This window comes from Lates calcarifer, linkage group LG23 (genome assembly GCF_001640805.2).
Source record: "Lates calcarifer isolate ASB-BC8 linkage group LG23, TLL_Latcal_v3, whole genome shotgun sequence".
Classification (NCBI taxonomy): domain Eukaryota; kingdom Metazoa; phylum Chordata; class Actinopteri; family Centropomidae; genus Lates; species Lates calcarifer.
In genome coordinates, this window is record NC_066855.1 from 10,665,402 (window position 1) to 10,683,647 (window position 18,246).

Here is an 18,246-nt window from a genome sequence, read left to right on the forward strand (position 1 = left end):
TTTTGAGCAATTTTCATTCCTTACTACACTATGACATTTTTTGATGATTTTTGACGCCATACTATACTATGACATTTTTCGATGATTTTGAAGCCACACTGTACTATGACATTTTTTGATGATTTTTGAGCCTTATTATACTATGACATTTTTTGCCATTTTCATTCCTTACTATACTAAGACATTTTTTGAACAATTTGGAAGCCTTACTATAGTATGACATTTTTTGACCATTGTTGACGCCATACTTTACTACAAACATTTTTTGATGATTTTTGAAGCCATACTATACTATGACATTTTTTGATGATTCTTGAAGCCATAGTATACTATGACATTTTTTGAGCAATTTACATGCCTTACTATACTGTAACATTTTTTGAGCAATTTTGAAGCCTTACTATACTATGACATTTTTTGACGATTTTTGACGCCTTACTAAACAGTGCTCTGTGTTGGACAGTTGATGTAAAGCCGTTTGTGAATTACCTGGAGGTCTCTGTCTTGGTCTGAAAGAACTTCTTCACTGTATGAAGACTCTCTGTGATTGTGGACGATGTCTCTGAGATCATAGACGGTGTCTCTGTGGTCATCAACAATGTCTCTGATCACGGACAACGTCTCCCTCATCCTCAACAATGTCTCTCCGATCATGGACCATGTCTCTGCGATTGTGGACGATGTCATGGACAAAGTGGTGACACCTGGAAAAAAACATACAAAGGAAAATGGTCAATACACAACTACCTGTTCCTCATCAACCGTTTAACTATGAAAACACAGGCAAATATTCAACATTACAGCTGGACCAGAACATTTAACAAACATTAGAGGGCTGTCATACTATACTATGACATTTTTACATTTTTTGACGCCATACTGTACTATGACATTGTTTGATGGTTTTTGACAACATATTATGACAAACGATGACCTGCCAGCAGTCGCCGATATCAAAAATGGTGATGTCAACTTTTTCAAAGAATTCACTCAAAACCTGTCCAAATCCACTTCAAATGTAATAAAACATGCTCCTGAGTCATTTTCACATGTCCCTGAGTCATTTTTAGCTGAAAAATCTGGACCTGAAATTTTGACATTTTTCACTCCAAACGATGACCCGCCGCCTGTCGCCGATATCAAAAATGGTGATGTCAACTTTTTCAAAGAATTCACTCAAAACCTGTCCAAATCCACTTCAAATGTCATAAAACATGCCCCTGAGTCATTTTTAGCTGAAAAATCTGGACCTGAAATTTTGACATTTTTCACTCCAAACGATGACCCGCCGCCTGTCGCCGATATCAAAAATGGTGATGTCAACTTTTTCAAAGAATTCACTCAAAACCTGTCCAAATCCACTTCAAATGTAATAAAACATGCTCCTGAGTCATTTTTAGCTGAAAAATCTGGACCTGAAATTTTGACATTTTTCACTCCAAACGATGACCCGCCGCCTGTCGCCGATATCAAAAATGGTGATGTCAACTTTTTCAAAGAATTCACTCAAAACCTGTCCAAATCCACTTCAAATGTAATAAAACATGTCCCTGAGTCATTTTTAGCTGAAAAATCTGGACCTGAAATTTTTTCAGGCCTTAGTATAGTGTGACTTTTTTTGACCAGTTTTGAAGCCATACTAGAGTATGACTTTTTTTTTTACTGTTTTTGACGCCTTACTATGACATTTTTTGACCATTTATCATGCCTTCCTATACATTTTTTGACCAGTTTTGAAGCCATACTGTACTATAACTTTTTTGACCAATTTTCATGCCTTAGTATACCAGGACTTTTTTGACTGTTTTAGAAGCCTTACTATGACTTTTTTTTGACCAGTTTCCATTTTCATAAAGTAACAGATTACTTTAACTATTACATTTGATATTTCTAATTACTTATGTCTATTAATACTAATTATTTCTACATTATCTTTATACTACAGATTACTTCTACTATTACACTTTTCTGATACACTGAATACTGAACATAAACAGTTTAATGTCAGTGCTCTGTGTTGGACAATTTATGTAAAATTGTTTGTGAATTACCTGGAGGCCTCTGTCCTGGTCTCAAAGAACTTCTTCATTGTACAAAGACTCTCTGTGATCATGGACTACGTCTCTGTGATCGCGGACAATGTCTCTGAGATTATGGACAAAGTCTCTGTGATCATGGCCAATGTCTTTGCGATCATGGACGATGTCTCTGAGATCATAGACGCCGTCTCTGTGAGCTTCAACAATGTCTCCATGATCGCGGGCAATGCCGTCAAATCGGTGACCCCCGTCTCCGCCGATTCTATCGCAAGGTCTCTATGAAGCATGGGACAATGTCTCCGATCACAGACAACATCTCTCTCATCTTTGACAAGGTCTCTGTGATCGTGGACAATGTCTCTGATCGAGGACGATGTCTCCCTCATCCTCAACAATGTCTCTCCGATCATGGACCATGTCTCTGCGATCGTGGACGAAGTCGTGGACGAAGTCGTGACACCTGGAGGAAATCACAGAGAAATATTCAAAGGAAAATGATCAATACACTACTACCTATTCCTCATCAACAGTTTAACCATGAAAACGCTAATAAATATTCAACACTACAGCTGAACCACAACATTTAACAAACATTTAGAGGGCTGTGTCAGAAAATGAACAGTTGACTATCATCACCTCCTGAAGAACCAAAAGTTAAAATGACTCGTGAACAACTATACTTGATACAAAACATAAACAATTTAATGTCAGTGCACTGTGTTGGACAATTTATGTAAAATTGTTTGTGAATTACCTGGAGGCCTCTGTCCTGGTCTCAAAGAACTTCTTCATTGTACAAAGACTCTCTGTGATCATGGACTACGTCTCTGTGATCGCGGACAATGTCTCTGAGATTATGGACAAAGTCTCTGTGATCATGGCCAATGTCTTTGCGATCATGGACGATGTCTCTGAGATCATAGACGCCGTCTCTGTGAGCTTCAACAATGTCTCCATGATCGCGGGCAATGCCGTCAAATCGGTGACCCCCGTCTCCGCCGATTCTATCGCAAGGTCTCTACGAAGCATGGGACAATGTCTCCGATCACAGACAACATCTCTCTCATCTTTGACAAGGTCTCTGTGATCGTGGACAATGTCTCTGATCGAGGACGATGTCTCCCTCATCCTCAACAATGTCTCTCCGATCATGGACCATGTCTCTGCGATCGTGGACGAAGTCGTGGACGAAGTCGTGACACCTGGAGGAAATCACAGAGAAATATTCAAAGGAAAATGATCAATACACTACTACCTATTCCTCATCAACAGTTTAACCATGAAAACGCTAATAAATATTCAACACTACAGCTGAACCACAACATTTAACAAACATTTAGAGGGCTGTGTCAGAAAATGAACAGTTGACTATCATCACCTCCTGAAGAACCAAAAGTTAAAATGACTCGTGAACAACTATACTTGATACAAAACATAAACAATTTAATGTCAGTGCACTGTGTTGGACAATTTATGTAAAATTGTTTGTGAATTACCTGGAGGCCTCTGTCCTGGTCTCAAAGAACTTCTTCATTGTACAAAGACTCTCTGTGATCATGGACTACGTCTCTGTGATCGCGGACAATGTCTCTGAGATTATGGACAAAGTCTCTGTGATCATGGCCAATGTCTTTGCGATCATGGACGATGTCTCTGAGATCATAGACGCCGTCTCTGTGAGCTTCAACAATGTCTCCATGATCGCGGGCAATGCCGTCAAATCGGTGACCCCCGTCTCCGCCGATTCTATCGCAAGGTCTCTACGAAGCATGGGACAATGTCTCCGATCACAGACAACATCTCTCTCATCTTTGACAAGGTCTCTGTGATCGTGGACAATGTCTCTGATCGAGGACGATGTCTCCCTCATCCTCAACAATGTCTCTCCGATCATGGACCATGTCTCTGCGATCGTGGACGAAGTCGTGGACGAAGTCGTGACACCTGGAGGAAATCACAGAGAAATATTCAAAGGAAAATGATCAATACACTACTACCTATTCCTCATCAACAGTTTAACCATGAAAACACTAATAAATATTCAACACTACAGCTGAACCACAACATTTAACAAACATTTAGAGGGCTGTGTCAGAAAATGAACAGTTGACTATCATCACCTCCTGAAGAACCAAAAGTTAAAATGACTCGTGAACAACTATACTTGATACAAAACATAAACAATTTAATGTCAGTGCACTGTGTTGGACAATTTATGTAAAATTGTTTGTGAATTACCTGGAGGCCTCTGTCCTGGTCTCAAAGAACTTCTTCATTGTACAAAGACTCTCTGTGATCATGGACTACGTCTCTGTGATCGCGGACAATGTCTCTGAGATTATGGACAAAGTCTCTGTGATCATGGCCAATGTCTTTGCGATCATGGACGATGTCTCTGAGATCATAGACGCCGTCTCTGTGAGCTTCAACAATGTCTCCATGATCGCGGGCAATGCCGTCAAATCGGTGACCCCCGTCTCCGCCGATTCTATCGCAAGGTCTCTACGAAGCATGGGACAATGTCTCTGATCACAGACAACATCTCTCTCATCTTTGACAAGGTCTCTGTGATCGTGGACAATGTCTCTGATCGAGGACGATGTCTCCCTCATCCTCAACAATGTCTCTCCGATCATGGACCATGTCTCTGCGATCGTGGACGAAGTCGTGGACGAAGTCGTGACACCTGGAGGAAATCACAGAGAAATATTCAAAGGAAAATGATCAATACACTACTACCTATTCCTCATCAACAGTTTAACCATGAAAACACTAATAAATATTCAACACTACAGCTGAACCACAACATTTAACAAACATTTAGAGGGCTGTGTCAGAAAATGAACAGTTGACTATCATCACCTCCTGAAGAACCAACAACAATATTTAGGAACAAGTTAAATGATTAGTAATTGCGTGTCTATCAACTAATCACTGAAGCATGCATATGTTACTGTGAACTGCACAACAATAACAAACACTATCAGTTAAGCCAATTTCTGAATATAGGATTTTAACTTGTGATGTTTATTATACTTCAGTAAATAGTCCGAGTATTTCTTCCACCACAGACGGACACATACAGAATCATTATTTCATATTTCAATCTTCTTATTAACACATATCTAAAATGTCTTTGTTTTATGTTGTTTTTGTTTAATGAACCAACCAAACTTACATAGGTCTTAACAGCAGCTTATGTGAAAATTTTTAAATAAATAAGTGTAGAACTGGTTGCTACACACTGTAAAGGTATTTCTGAAATCATCCTGTGACCAACAGTTAAAATGACTCGTGAACAACTATACTTGATACAGAACATAAACAATTTAATGTCAGTGCACTGTGTTGGACAATTTATGTAAAATTGTTTGTGAATTACTTGGAGGCCTCTGTCCTGGTCTCAAAGAATTTCTTCATTGTACGAAGACTCTCTGTGATCATGGACAATGTCTCTGTGATGGTGGACAATCTCTGTGATCACTGACAATATCTGAGATTATGGAAAAAGTCTCTGTGATCATCGACAGTGTCTCTCTGATCGTGGACAAAGCCTTCAAATCGGGGAACTCCGTTACTGTGATTTTTGCACACGTCTTTGCAAGTCATGGACAATGTCTCTACGATCATGGACCACATCTCTGCGATCGTGGACGACAACTAAGCGATGGTGGACAATGCCGTGAACGAAGTGGTGACACCTGGAAGGAAAATGATCAATACACTACTACCTATTCCTCATCAACCGTTGAACATGAAAACACAGAAAAACTTTCACCATTACAACTGAAACAGAACATTTGACAAAACATTTTTGTGCCTAACTGTAGTATGGCATTTTTTTTACATTTTTATGCCTTACTAGACTATGACATTTTTGACATTTTAGACCACAAACTATACTGTAACATTTTTGATGTCTTACAATAAAGTGACATTTTTGACACACTTTTATTTTGGATTACTATTACTTCTGCAATGCTTTTATATTACGGCTTACTTTTACTTACTGTTATCTCTAATATAAGATTACTTTTACCATTACATATCACTTTTGTTATTAGGGTCCGAGCATAGAAGCAGCCCTTTTGGAATTATTATTATCAGCCAAAATGAATCGCCTTTTTGTAGGCCTACAATTGCTCAGGAACTCTCGCAACTTTGCAAATGCGTCAGGCCTTCTCAAGCATGGGTAGTGCAAAATGGCTTTACAAAGTGATCCCCCATTGGGCTTACTTTATTGTAGGTGGACGAAATCCGGACCACATACACCAAGCCATAACATTAAAGCCATTGACAACTGAAATGAATAACATCATCATCTTGTTACAATATTACAATTCAATGTTCTGTTGAGGAACCACGGGTTCTTCATTCATCTGGATGTCACTTTGACACATACCACCCACCTAAACATTGTTTTAGACCAAGCAACCCCCCCAACGCTAGCCGCTAACGCTAGCCGCTAGCTAGTTAGCTCCTTAGCCTTACCTTTGCGTCGCAGGTGTGTTCAGCATGTCTCACTCGTGTTCGACAAAAAAGCAGCTTCAAAGCTTGTTTTACCATCCAGGCTTCTTTAGTCATTAACTTTTCTCACAGTACTGACAAACCGAGGTAACGGCTCAAATGTTTGTTTTAATCTGACTTTCTGACTGGTTTCTCCCCCTCTCTGAGCTCCTCCTACAAGGTCATGACTGATGACGACTCACGCAAGCCAACAGCGGCAGAAAAACGCCAATATGGCTTTCTGATTCTGTTCCGCTTAGCAACCGCCTCTGATTGCTTTTATAACACATCCACGGGGAGAGTATGGATAATCTATTAAAATGTGTTTTCTTAATTTCTATTTTTTTTTTTTTTCACTTCACTTCACTTTGGGGGGGGGGGGGGGGGGGGTTGTTTTGTTTTTTTGACGGGGGGGCCTGTGCCCCTGTGTAAAGCCCCACTCTACAGGTTCCTGTAGTTGTAAGAAAAGAGTGAGGTCATTCTTGCCTAAACTTCACGGCATTAATGAAAAAGCTGAGACTCTTAAGGCTCTCGGGCCACTTTACGGCTCTGAGAGTCTGATTCAGAGAGGCGGACCTCTATGTTCCCTGCAGCTGTGCACAGCGGTGCTGAGGGGTCAAGTCGCGCTGAGCAGCAGGCGAGGCTTCTTTTCAAAATAAAAGTGCAACGTAGACGATTTTGAAAGACGGAGGTACTTGGTCATATGAATCAAACTCAAAACCCATAGGCCTATATCTTAGACACATTGTGGGGTAGAGGTAACAAGTAATGAGTTCAGCCCCAAAACAAGACTGTTTTGAATGCGTGTTGTATTATACAAACAATAAGGACCCGTTTTAATTTTCTTCCTTTTTCCTCCTCCACCTTTGCAACATGTTGAAACTGAATTAATAACGTGTTTGTTCATTGTGATCATTTTAAACGGAAGTAGTGCTCATTTCTTATTGTGGTGACTTTGAAAGAGGCGCTTCCCATTCTCTAGTTCAGACATTCCTCCCCTCTGGTAAAACTTCTACACAGCAACCTGGAGATTGTCCACGTTTACAGCCTTCAGACGTCCGCTGCTCTGCTCCACATCTACAGCCTCGGCCTCCCCACATTTATTGGTTTTATCACTATTGTCTTGTTTTTGATCCTTCTTAGTTATTTAGCGTGACTCTGTAAAGATGTTTTCCTGCTGCGTTGTCCTTTTTCTCCTCACTACGTGGTCTTCCGCGGGGTGTAATCCCAGTCCGGTGTTAGGAGATGTAGTCGTGGACAGATACTTCATCCCAAAAGTCTGTGCCAGAGAAGCGAAAGAGGGAGATTATGTTCGCTATCACTACAACGCCACGTTTATCGACGGGAAAACATTCGATTCGAGGTAAGTTCATTCCCTTTACATGTAAAATTCTTAATGCATTTATTTTAGTTTTGTTTCATCTGCTCGCAAAGTTGATAATTGCACCGCACAGGCCTTAAGACCAGATTTAAAGTCCGGCTGCAGCAGCAGTGTCGTTTAGAGATATGTAGATGCTGAGGTGATGATCTACACTTTAAAACAAGTTTGCAGTTAACCACTTGGAAATGCATGCCCTGCAGATGTAGTTTTGTTTCCTCCAGACGAAGTTGTCCCACCTCTGACATTCTCTTTGTCTTTGACATCCTCTTGTGTTTTTTCACAGCCATCAGAGAGGAGCCGCAAAGGTCGGTCTGTTGGGTGAGGGTCGACTCATCGCCGGCATTGACAAAGGTCTGCAGGGCATGTGTGTGAACGAGCGCAGGACAATCACCATCCCGCCTCACCTGGCCTATGGAAGCACCGGTGCAGGTAAGGAAAAAAAATTATTTTGAACTACTCTTCAGGATTTGGAAGGTCTGTAGTAACAACAGGTTTCAAAGGCCCATTTCAAAAAGTTTAGATGGTATTATAGATAAGATTTTCTATTGTGATCAACAGCTCATATTCGAGAGTATGAGCTGGATTACTTACCAGGGAAATGTGGGCAACTCTCTGAGGCTCCAGAATGTTGTGTGTACTTTGAGGAAGTCAACGTTTTAATGCCTACCTGCAAAGGAATAATTTCACATTTGGGGGAAAGTGCTGATTTGTTTTCTGGCAGAGAATTAGACAAAAAAAAAATTAAACTATTCCTCCAACTCTAAAGTGTACAGAATCACATTAGAGGTGAAATATGGGTTGGGTTAAGTATGTTAGGGGCTCATTCGGGGCCCACAGCTCATTTCTGCCCTGGGGCCACCTAGTGGGTTTACTCAGCCCTGCTTTTCAGAATTTATTTTGCTGTTTGGGTGACCATTGATAGCATTTTCAAGTTTTAGTGCTACATGGAATGGAAAATAACTGCTAAAAATTACCAGAATATTGATGTTATATCTGCTTGTACACATATATTAATGTGTAATAAATTAACTTGCTGGAAAAAAAAAATGTGCATCTTAAGTGGTAAAACAGGAAGTAAAAGTAAAATTAAGGTATAGAGCACTTTTATAGACCACATCACAAAACCAACTTGATCTGTTTTCAGGTGAAGTGGTTCCTCCAGACACCACCCTGGTGTTCGACATCCATCTGTTGGATCTGTGGAACAAAGCCGACCTGGTCATCACCAAAACCATCACCACTCCCAAAGACTGCAAACGCTCCGTGATGCGCACTGACTTCGTGCGTTACCATTTCAACGGCACCCTGCTCGATGGCACCCTCTTCGAATCCAGGTGAATTCTGGCTTGGCTAATTGTTGGTGTTTGGTGGAGAGGTCGGCCAGCCAAAATGAGATGTTTACTGAATGATCAAACATAATGCTGACTGGACTGACTGTGCTTCAGGCTCTGAAACAAATCCCTGTCCGAATGACAGCTCTTGTGTGTTCTGTACTGTGTCATCCAGGTATGTTTTCTGTGTGAAGTTGTGTGTTTGACTTTGCGCTTGTATGAGCCCTACGCAGCTACACCAGGAAGCAGACCCAAAACTCCTTAGTGGGTGAGGGTTGGCTGGTCAAGGGCATGGATGAGGGCCTGTTGGGCATGTGCGTGGGAGAGATCAGAAATATTGTCATCCCACCATTTAAGGCCTACGGAGAGAAGGGATCAGGTGAGTACAAAAGACAGAACATGAGAAAGAAAACAACTTGGCTATTAACACAAGAATAGAGTCAACAAGTACATGATAGCGTGATATAAAACTGTAATTGTTAGTAGGTGTAAAGTTATAAATTCTCCATGTTGTACTCACCAGGTAAAGAGATTCCCCCTCAGGCGACCCTGGTGTATGACGTCCTGTTGGTGGACATTCATAACCCGAAGGATAACGTCACCATTGAAGACCAGGTGGTGTCAGAGTCGTGTACTCGCAGGTCTGTTGCCGGGGATTACATTCGGTACCACTACAACGGCACCTTCCTGAACGGAGTCACATTTGACACCAGGTGAGCTCAGGTCACACTGACCATCAAACGTGGGCAGATTTATCATGTTTTGACAAAAAAAGGATATGAAATGTAAATGTAAATTTTGATACATGAATTTCTAATAAAACCAACCCATTTTGACATATATCTGTCCCTGTCTGTGACTGCCTATAGCTACCAGAGGAACAGCACATACAACACCTACATCGGGATGGGGTATGTGATTTCAGGCATGGACCAGGCCCTGCTGGGAGTCTGCACTGGGGAGAGGAGGAGGGTCATCATCCCTCCACACCTGGCGTATGGAGAGCAAGGAGCAGGTGAGTTGCTGTATCTTTTCCTGCAGCTTGAAACAAACTCTCATGAGGAGAACTACCCCAAATTGACTTTTAATAGATTACTGTTCATTTGACACATCTGCATTCACACAAACCTGGTAAAATCTTGGATTTAATAATTTTCTGTGTTTTTTCCAGGTGACATCATCCCCCCTTCAGCTGTGCTCGTCTTCGACCTCCACATCATCGACTTCCACAACCCCAGTGACACAGTGGACATCCAGATCACCTACAGGCCTGAAGTGTGTAATGACACCACCGCTGTGAACGACCTCGTCCGCTATCACTACAACTGCACCCTGGTGGACGGCACACTGCTCTTTTCCTCGTGAGTCACCCAGATACATACACACTCATCCCATCTCATTGTAATTCTAGATCAACCTAAACTTAAATACGTACTCAACATTGTCCACAGACATGACTACGAGAACCTGCAGGACGCAGTGCTGGGGGCAGACAAAGTGATCGACGGGCTGGACGAGGGTTTGCGGGGCATGTGTGTGGGAGAGAAGAGGCTGGTGACAGTGCCTCCTCATTTGGGCCACGGAGAAAAAGGAGGTAAGACTTCTGTTAGCACTTATAACCACCATTTATCAAAGTCCAATCATCCAAAACATCTGAAGCAGTTGTTTGTTTGTTGAAGGTCTTTCATTTCATAGTTTCATATTAAGATTTTAATGTCTAAGAGTCTAAATGTGCTAGCACAAATAATGATTTGATAGCAACATCAGTATTTTCTATGGACAGCAACATCAGTATTTTCTATGGACTCTATGTTGAACAAACTTAAAGAGTGTCTTTCTTGCTTTCTGTCCATCAGCCACTGGTGTGCCGAGCAGCGCTGTGTTGGTCTTTGACATTGAGCTGGTGAGCTTTGAGAAGGGAGTACCCCCTGGTTACCTGTTTGTGTGGCTCATGGACACTCCTGAAAACCTGTTTGAAGCCCTGGACATCAACAAAAACCAAGAGGTTTCACAGGAGGAGGTAGGTTGCTGCTGACCACCTTCATCATCAACAAAGAGCTTTGTAACATTCAGCTGAATTTTGTGAAATCTCTATTCACTCTTGTCCCCCTGTTATTCAAACAGTTAGTTGACAATTTTACATGTTTTTAGGCACTGTCACTGAGACAGCTGCTGTTACTTTACACCACTGGTTACCAAAGAGCACAATAGTCATAAAACTCCAACATCAATTGGTGATTAAATCCCCTAGGATTTATAAATGTCTTACTCTGGCACCATCTGGTGGTGCAAACAACAATCTACAAGCTTCTGCAATTTTTGAAGCTGCTTTTTCTCACTAAATTGATGAAGAACTCTGACCGCATTACACTGTTATTAATCAGTAATATTCTTCTTTGACCTTTTGTAGTTTGGGGAGTTCATCAAGCTGCAGGTGGCAGAGGGCAAAGGTCGCATAAAGCCCGGCCTGACTATGGAGCAGGTTGTTACAGACATGTTCCAAAACCAGGACCGAAATAAAGACGGAGTGATTACAGCCAATGAGCTCAAACTGAAGGTGGATGAGGACAAGGAGAGGGAACAACTGAGGCACGAGGAGTTGTGATGAGGACAAATGTTTTCATTCTCTCTCAGGGATAAACCCCCAACATCTTAAAAACAAGCAACGAGAGACTTTTCCCATACAGTGTCATTTTTAATAATGGACAGTTTTTAAATGACAAGAAAATAGTGCAAAGGATCTTTTTGTGGAGTTTTGTGTTGTTTGAGTGTTTGAGTTTGATAGTTGTGTTTCAGAAAACCAAACAAGCACCTTTATTTGTCCCTGAAAGTCACATTAATTAAAATGTTTCTAAGAAAATGAACATAGTTTCAGTTTTTCTACAACTTGTATCACATAGGATGAGGTGCATAGGAAATCATCTGACATCTGCAATGACTACATATGACAAAAACAGAGATGCACCTATGACTAGGTAAAGTGTTGGTAGCTGCTGACATTAAGGTTTTTTTAAGCTGCACATAAAAAAATACACCCAACACTGATATCTGAAATAACTAAAATAAATAAACTGTTGGTAGAAGCTAATACTATCTTATATGGCATATTCAGGATTTTCCCCAGTGAAGGTGATCACAAAGACAGATGTCTACCAATGGTGTGACTTTAAGAAATGTTGCAAGTCTGCATCCTGGAGATCAGAAGCAGCATTTTAAATGATGCATATCTCTGTAATTGTGTCCTAACAGTATTCAGTTTAAGATTCAATTAGTAACAGACCAAAAGCATTATTTTGAAAGTATTAATATTGATGCATTTCTAATAAAAGAATTAAAAAATAATAACATGATTCATGGCCATTAACGTAATGACCATGTCATGGACATAAGACTGCAACGCAGAAATATTAGTGACATCAAGAGATAATTTAAAGGCATAGTTCACTTTTTTTTTCCAACTTCTGTGGAATTAATGTTAAAGATCATTATTAATAGCACTAAAGGAATTCAGGGGGCAGTCATTATTAAAACTTTGCTCTTTTTTCCTGGTACAAAAACACCAACTTAAAATAAATAAAATGGCTTTTTAAAAAAAAATAAAATAAAAAATTGTGAACTCTACCTTTCGCTGGGAAGATCACACTTTCAGACTAACCCATATTCATGTTTTCTTCTACACAAGTATTAGACCTATAGTGAAGTGCAACTAGCCCAATGTTAAGTCTGTCTATATAGCAGCCACAGTGTCTCAGACTACACTTGTTAAGAACACACACATCCCAGATTGTATATTCTCCTGCTGGACTTTAGCTTTCTGATTGATGCTGATATTACTATGTTTACCTTTACTGTCTAGGTTAGAAAAACTTACCTACTGCCTGTATATTAATTCCCTATATGTACAGTACAGTATATGTAGTCTGGAGCATTAAGTACACAGAGGTAATACACAAAACACACCAGAGCAGCAATGTCAATATGAAGCAGAGGACTTGGCAGATAAAGAGACAGCTACAAAATGTTACACCTTTGCTTGTATGTGAGCACACTGTAAATCCTCATACAGTTAAACATCAAAGTAAAAATTAGAAAGTATTTTGTGCTACAGAAAATTAGAAATACACTGCATAGTTTCAAGAGGTTGCTGATTTGTTTTCAAAAGGAGGGCTACTAGTAAACACTATGTATTTGAAACAATACAATATAAGTTCTTCTTTCACTGAGTTATGTTAAGGTGGCATGTTGCATTCTGGTGCTACTGTTTCTACCCTGACAGTCAGGAAAATGATTACCTTGTAGCCAACACAACAATAAAAATCTACTTGGCTGACATAAATCACAAATTTTACAAAACTTAAGTTGCAAATAAATGACCTAATTTAGATCTTTTAAACCTCTGGACAAGTCAAAACACTGTAAGTGTAAAAATAAAAAAGAGTTCCAAGGACAGATTGTGAGAGATTTGCACCATTAACCCGCTTCAGTGGACACAGGTTAAAAAAGTTTCAAAATCTGGTCTGAGGTAAGTGATGATGTGCGATTGTCCAGTATGCAACACTGTATGGCGTGAACAAGTCCACTTGTGTGTCTTACTCGTCTCTTGAAGAGGTGATGTATCTGAGGATAGCATTCGGTACGTCCAGCGTCTCGTCTTTCACCAGCACGACATCAAAGGAGTTGATGTACGATTCCTTCCTCTCTTCCACCTGAGAGACACAAAACACAGACAATAAGAATCCACTGTGATGATACCAGAAATTCCAGCACCTAAACACCAGACATTTCTCCACTCAACGAGCGTGTCCCTCACTGCGGTCCGACCTGGTCATTCAGGAAGCCGATGGTCAGGACATTCTGAGGCTCCGACACCCCATCAGCCATGGTCAGATCTCCCAGAGAGTCTCCCATTAGCACCACGTTGGGTCGACCCTGCAGCTCCCTGAGGCCAGCTGCATGTGACAGAGCACCTTCCCTCTTATTGAAAGTGTGGATCAGTTGACCTTTGAAGGCTTGCAGGACCCCCTTATCAACGAGACAACGTTCAACAGAGATCAAACAGAGACTTCCTGATGAAAGATAATATTGTGACGGGAAATTTTGAAGGATGTTCATGTCAGAAAAGAGATTTTTAGTTCAGCAGACCCCTTGAATGTCAGATTTGTTGTCTGTACTCTCTGTTGTTCAATGAACTATTTTTTATATACCAGTAAAGTTGGTTGAATATCTCTTGCCCTTTAAGAGCTTGCAGGTCATTTTATATAATTTTGAATATGATAATGTGTGCATGTAAAGGTGGCTGTGGTCCAACTCACAGTTTGGTCAAAGTCCATGTAGTTGGAGATGATGTGGATGTTGGGATGGAAGACGTGGTTCTGTCGGATCACTTCCTCCAGGACGTCTCCAACACCAGCCGAGAAGATCAACAGAGGAACCTGGTGCTCAGCGAGACATTCAAAAAACACTTTGTAGCCGTCCCTAAAGAAATACACACACCTCTCATTAGATTGGACACATGAACCAAAGACAATGTGAGCCAAGAGATTTGCAGTAATTGTGACTGTTGCATTAATGTCTAAAGTCAAAAAAAATAATGGATGTTATCCCCCACTCTTTTTATTGTAGGTCTTACTGGCTAACTATTTTTTCTCTATAGAGCCAGAGAATTGGTTACTATGGCATTTAAGCTGTGTGTACCTGAGCATAGCACTGGATTCCTTGACAGCATGGGCGAGCATGTCCCTTCTGATCTTCTGCTCAATTAGCAGCTCATGAACTTTGGTCCACCTGTAGAAAGCACCACAAGACAATGTAAGGATGTAAACCATTCTCAACTACAATTCCCTTTTCTTTAATGCATAGGAAATTGAGTTTTTCCAAAATTCCAAACAGCCTACTTAGTCTTTTAGAAAAGTTAGATGTGTTCACCTTAGGCAACTTGATGAGTTTTAAAAGTCCAACACAAAGTCAAAAACATACAAATTATGTCTTTATTGTATCTGGCCCAGCGGCTCAAGTAAAGAGTGAGCACTGTCCAGATTTAACAGAAACAGAAATGCTATTATTTTGACAAATCTGTTTCTTACCACTCCACCATGAGAGGCAGCTTCTCCTCAGCACTCCGGCTTGCATCAATCTCTATGGGATAGTAGGTGTTCAACAGCTCCCTCATCTACAGTGGACCAACACAAAATTCTGAACAATAGATTACAATTTAATCGAAGAAAGACGCACATGCACCAGCACAGCACAAGTGTAAATGCTCACAATGGTATAGGCCACTTTCATAGGCTACAGCATAGGTTTTGTGTTGATCCTATGCAGACGTATAAACCATCAACCACACTAATTAACGTCCTTATGACAGTGGCACATTTACCTTTCTAGTGCAGTCTTCATTAATCAACAACCGGTTATCCAGGATGTCTAAAAAAGAAAACAGGGTTATAACATTTTCAGAAAGGCACAAGAAACCTGGACAAACGAGTCAACACAGGTGCAGCACAAAGTCAAAGTAAAGCATGCACAAATACAAACTGAGAGAATTAATAAATCCTTCAGATCAAACTGTACCATATCATAAGGGCATTATATGGCCATTATGCAGATGATCTTTGTGGCCTGTGTGCTTACTGTGGGTGGTGGGCACTCTCTTGCCATTGTGAGCGAATCTGGTCAGCGTCATGTCAAAGTCTGAGATTACCTGAGAAAACATGGCTGCTTAGAAAAATATGCTACTCAACAAGCAACCAAATTTGTAATTCAGTCAAACATACAGTACCATTTCCTTGAGTTCAAACCATGCAGGCAAAGTCTACATTTGCATATTTGTATTTATTCATAAAGGCTAAAATAATATTGAGCTGAGGTTATGTTATTTTTGATCAGTCTGATTAAGAGTCTTTACCATAAAGTACTGTCTCTGGTCTTCACATAAGGGGCATGGAGTTAACCTAAGCTTTCCCAGCATGAGTACCTGAGAATTTTTTGAGTCAATATTCATCGCTTTATAGCCGTTTAGGAATAATTTGCTGTATTTGACTCAGAGGACATTCCCATTCCTAATGAAATGTATGGCAGTACTCTTGAAAGAGCGCTGACTCACATTTCCAGGTCAGTCAAACTCCTTAAAAGGACATCTCCAAACATGCATGATTAGACTGTGGCCTCCACTCAGTGCTCTCACCTGCAGACTACCTGCACCTGCTCGCTGCATGGCGTGGATCGTCTCCTCCACTCTGCTGCGCTCCCTCATCAGTACAGAGCACTTGGCCAGCTCTGGCATCTGCATAGGAAAAACGTGTCCCCATGGAAAGAGAGAGAGAGAAGAGAACAAGGTGAGGGATAAGAGCAAAAGAAGACTTTATACTGGGATATGTTACATACTTTTGTTAATATCAAGTTCAGACACACTCAAAACAGAAATATGTTTTCTTAGCTATGTAAAAATTCTGAAATGAAACTTCCATTATCTTTGTTCAGTGGAGCTTCCTTACCTCGGTCTTGGTCAGCTGGTGCCAGATGGCCAGGACAGTCCGCACTGGTGTGTAGATCCAGGGAATATGGTATACCTTCAAGTCCAACAAGGAAATTCCCAAATTAGCTCCAGTTCCCATATATGTTTCACAATTTTTCCAACATAACCCCTTTTATTAGGCCTAATATAAAAGCACCTTACTGTTCAGTTTAATAAGGTTACAGTTAGTGTATGTTTTACCCGCTATACAAAACTACCCTATATTTACCTGAAAGCATTTTACTATTCCTCATTTTACCATCAAAAATCTTAAATATTTTAAAGTTTACTAACATGTTTGACTACGGCTGCAGTGATTACATAACAGGCTGACCGTTACAACTTACCATTTTCAAATGGAGAAATGACGAGTCAGCCGCAAGGTGTCAACCGCCGTCAACCGTTAAAAATACATTACATACATAAACGACAAGTTGTTTGTATCTAAAAGCATTTAGTAAATGATGAAATAATGTATCATTTCACAGTCGACTGTAGGTTTGAGTGATTTGTTTACATTCTCAGTGCGTGTCACACCCGCAGCGTTCCCACTCATCTGCGTATTAAACTTACATGGTTCCGCCGCATATTGGTTCCTACCTCCTCAGGGTAGTAAGAACAAATATGTGTAAAATAATAACGGAAAACAACAACACTTCGGAACAGAGGTGTTTTTTACCTGACATATTTTGACTGCCAAGCCTGCAGTCTTCATCAGAGGTGTTCCTGAAGCTTCGTCAGTTGATTAACGTGGTCGTCCTTCCTGTTACCACAGAAATTAAATGAATTAGATATGAGCTGGGGTGAAAAACACAAATTGAAAAAATCAGCTAAGCTTCTAAAGTTCTCACATGGCTTAATAAATAATAATAATAATAATGATCAAAAACAAAAAATCAAGGATTAGAGAAAAATATCCACAAACTGGAAACAGATTTTTGAATCAGAGCTTAGTTTTTTCTTCTGTCCTTTCTCATTAATCATTTCACAACCCTTCAGATTTATCTGGTGAAATTGAAAATGCACTAAACTCCAATAAAATAAGGTGTATGTTAATCATTTTTACTTTAATACCTAAACCACATTTTGCTGCTTATATTAATGTACTTTTACTGAAGTAGGATTTTTCATGCAAGACTCTTAATGATTTTTACATTGCTGCATTGGAACTTGTAGTGATCTGAATCCCTCATCCACCAGTGTAAGCCTAATTCAGAGTTGACATACATTATTTGTTGTCAGAATCACATCTTCCTTATCCAGCTGTGAAATACTGGATACCCCAAGATATAATTAAACACTTAATACAGTTCATTTACCGTGTTGATTGTGAAACATCTCAGTGATGTCTTCTGGCTCTGGGTTTTCTGCTGACTCAGTGAGATCCAGTGAGGCCTCTGCACTATCTGTGTGTCTTTGCTGATTAGGAATCACAATGAATCAGTTTGATAGTAAAGAAATCATAAAAACCTCATG

General features: G+C 40.3%; 2 protein-coding genes and 1 long non-coding RNA gene across 3 annotated transcripts; 1 reads left to right on the top strand and 2 right to left on the bottom strand.

The window, feature by feature from the left end:
* Positions 1-2,325: 2,325 nt before the first annotated feature.
* Positions 2,326-4,733, bottom strand: LOC127139183 (uncharacterized). The gene is made up of 4 exons (XR_007809181.1): positions 4,278-4,733; positions 3,536-3,983; positions 2,794-3,241; positions 2,326-2,499 (listed from the first exon to the last, which is right to left on the bottom strand). It is a non-coding gene; the product is annotated as an uncharacterized LOC127139183 (long non-coding RNA).
* A 2,777-nt stretch (positions 4,734-7,510) lies between these two features.
* Positions 7,511-12,121, top strand: fkbp10b (FKBP prolyl isomerase 10b). The gene is made up of 10 exons (XM_018682207.2): positions 7,511-7,908; positions 8,210-8,355; positions 9,071-9,260; positions 9,491-9,636; positions 9,781-9,970; positions 10,127-10,272; positions 10,429-10,618; positions 10,709-10,851; positions 11,114-11,277; positions 11,668-12,121. Exons 1-10 carry the CDS (start codon positions 7,712-7,714, stop codon positions 11,860-11,862), a joined length of 1,707 nt encoding a protein of 568 aa, XP_018537723.1. The 5' UTR covers positions 7,511-7,711; the 3' UTR covers positions 11,863-12,121.
* A 1,002-nt stretch (positions 12,122-13,123) lies between these two features.
* Positions 13,124-17,315, bottom strand: LOC108901729 (7-methylguanosine phosphate-specific 5'-nucleotidase). The gene is made up of 10 exons (XM_018703341.2): positions 17,118-17,315; positions 16,751-16,825; positions 16,441-16,539; positions 15,888-15,957; positions 15,634-15,680; positions 15,341-15,426; positions 14,952-15,041; positions 14,570-14,732; positions 14,079-14,279; positions 13,124-13,963 (listed from the first exon to the last, which is right to left on the bottom strand). The coding sequence occupies exons 1-10, from the start codon at positions 17,118-17,120 to the stop codon at positions 13,847-13,849; spliced, it is 951 nt and encodes a 316-aa protein (XP_018558857.1). The 5' UTR covers positions 17,121-17,315; the 3' UTR covers positions 13,124-13,846.
* Positions 17,316-18,246: the final 931 nt, after the last annotated feature.

Coding starts and splice junctions, on each gene's coding strand:
- fkbp10b (XM_018682207.2), top strand. CDS start 7,712: ATGTTTTCCTGCTGCGTTGTCCTTTTTCTCCTCACTACGTGGTCTTCC. Junction 8,356..9,070: donor CTATGGAAGCACCGGTGCAG/GTAAGGAAAAAA, acceptor ATCTGTTTTCAG/GTGAAGTGGTTCCTCCAGAC. Junction 10,273..10,428: donor GTATGGAGAGCAAGGAGCAG/GTGAGTTGCTGT, acceptor TGTTTTTTCCAG/GTGACATCATCCCCCCTTCA.
- LOC108901729 (XM_018703341.2), bottom strand. Junction 15,681..15,887: donor GAGAGTGCCCACCACCCACA/GTAAGCACACAG, acceptor TTTCTTTTTTAG/ACATCCTGGATAACCGGTTG. Junction 15,427..15,633: donor ATGAAGACTGCACTAGAAAG/GTAAATGTGCCA, acceptor GGTCCACTGTAG/ATGAGGGAGCTGTTGAACAC.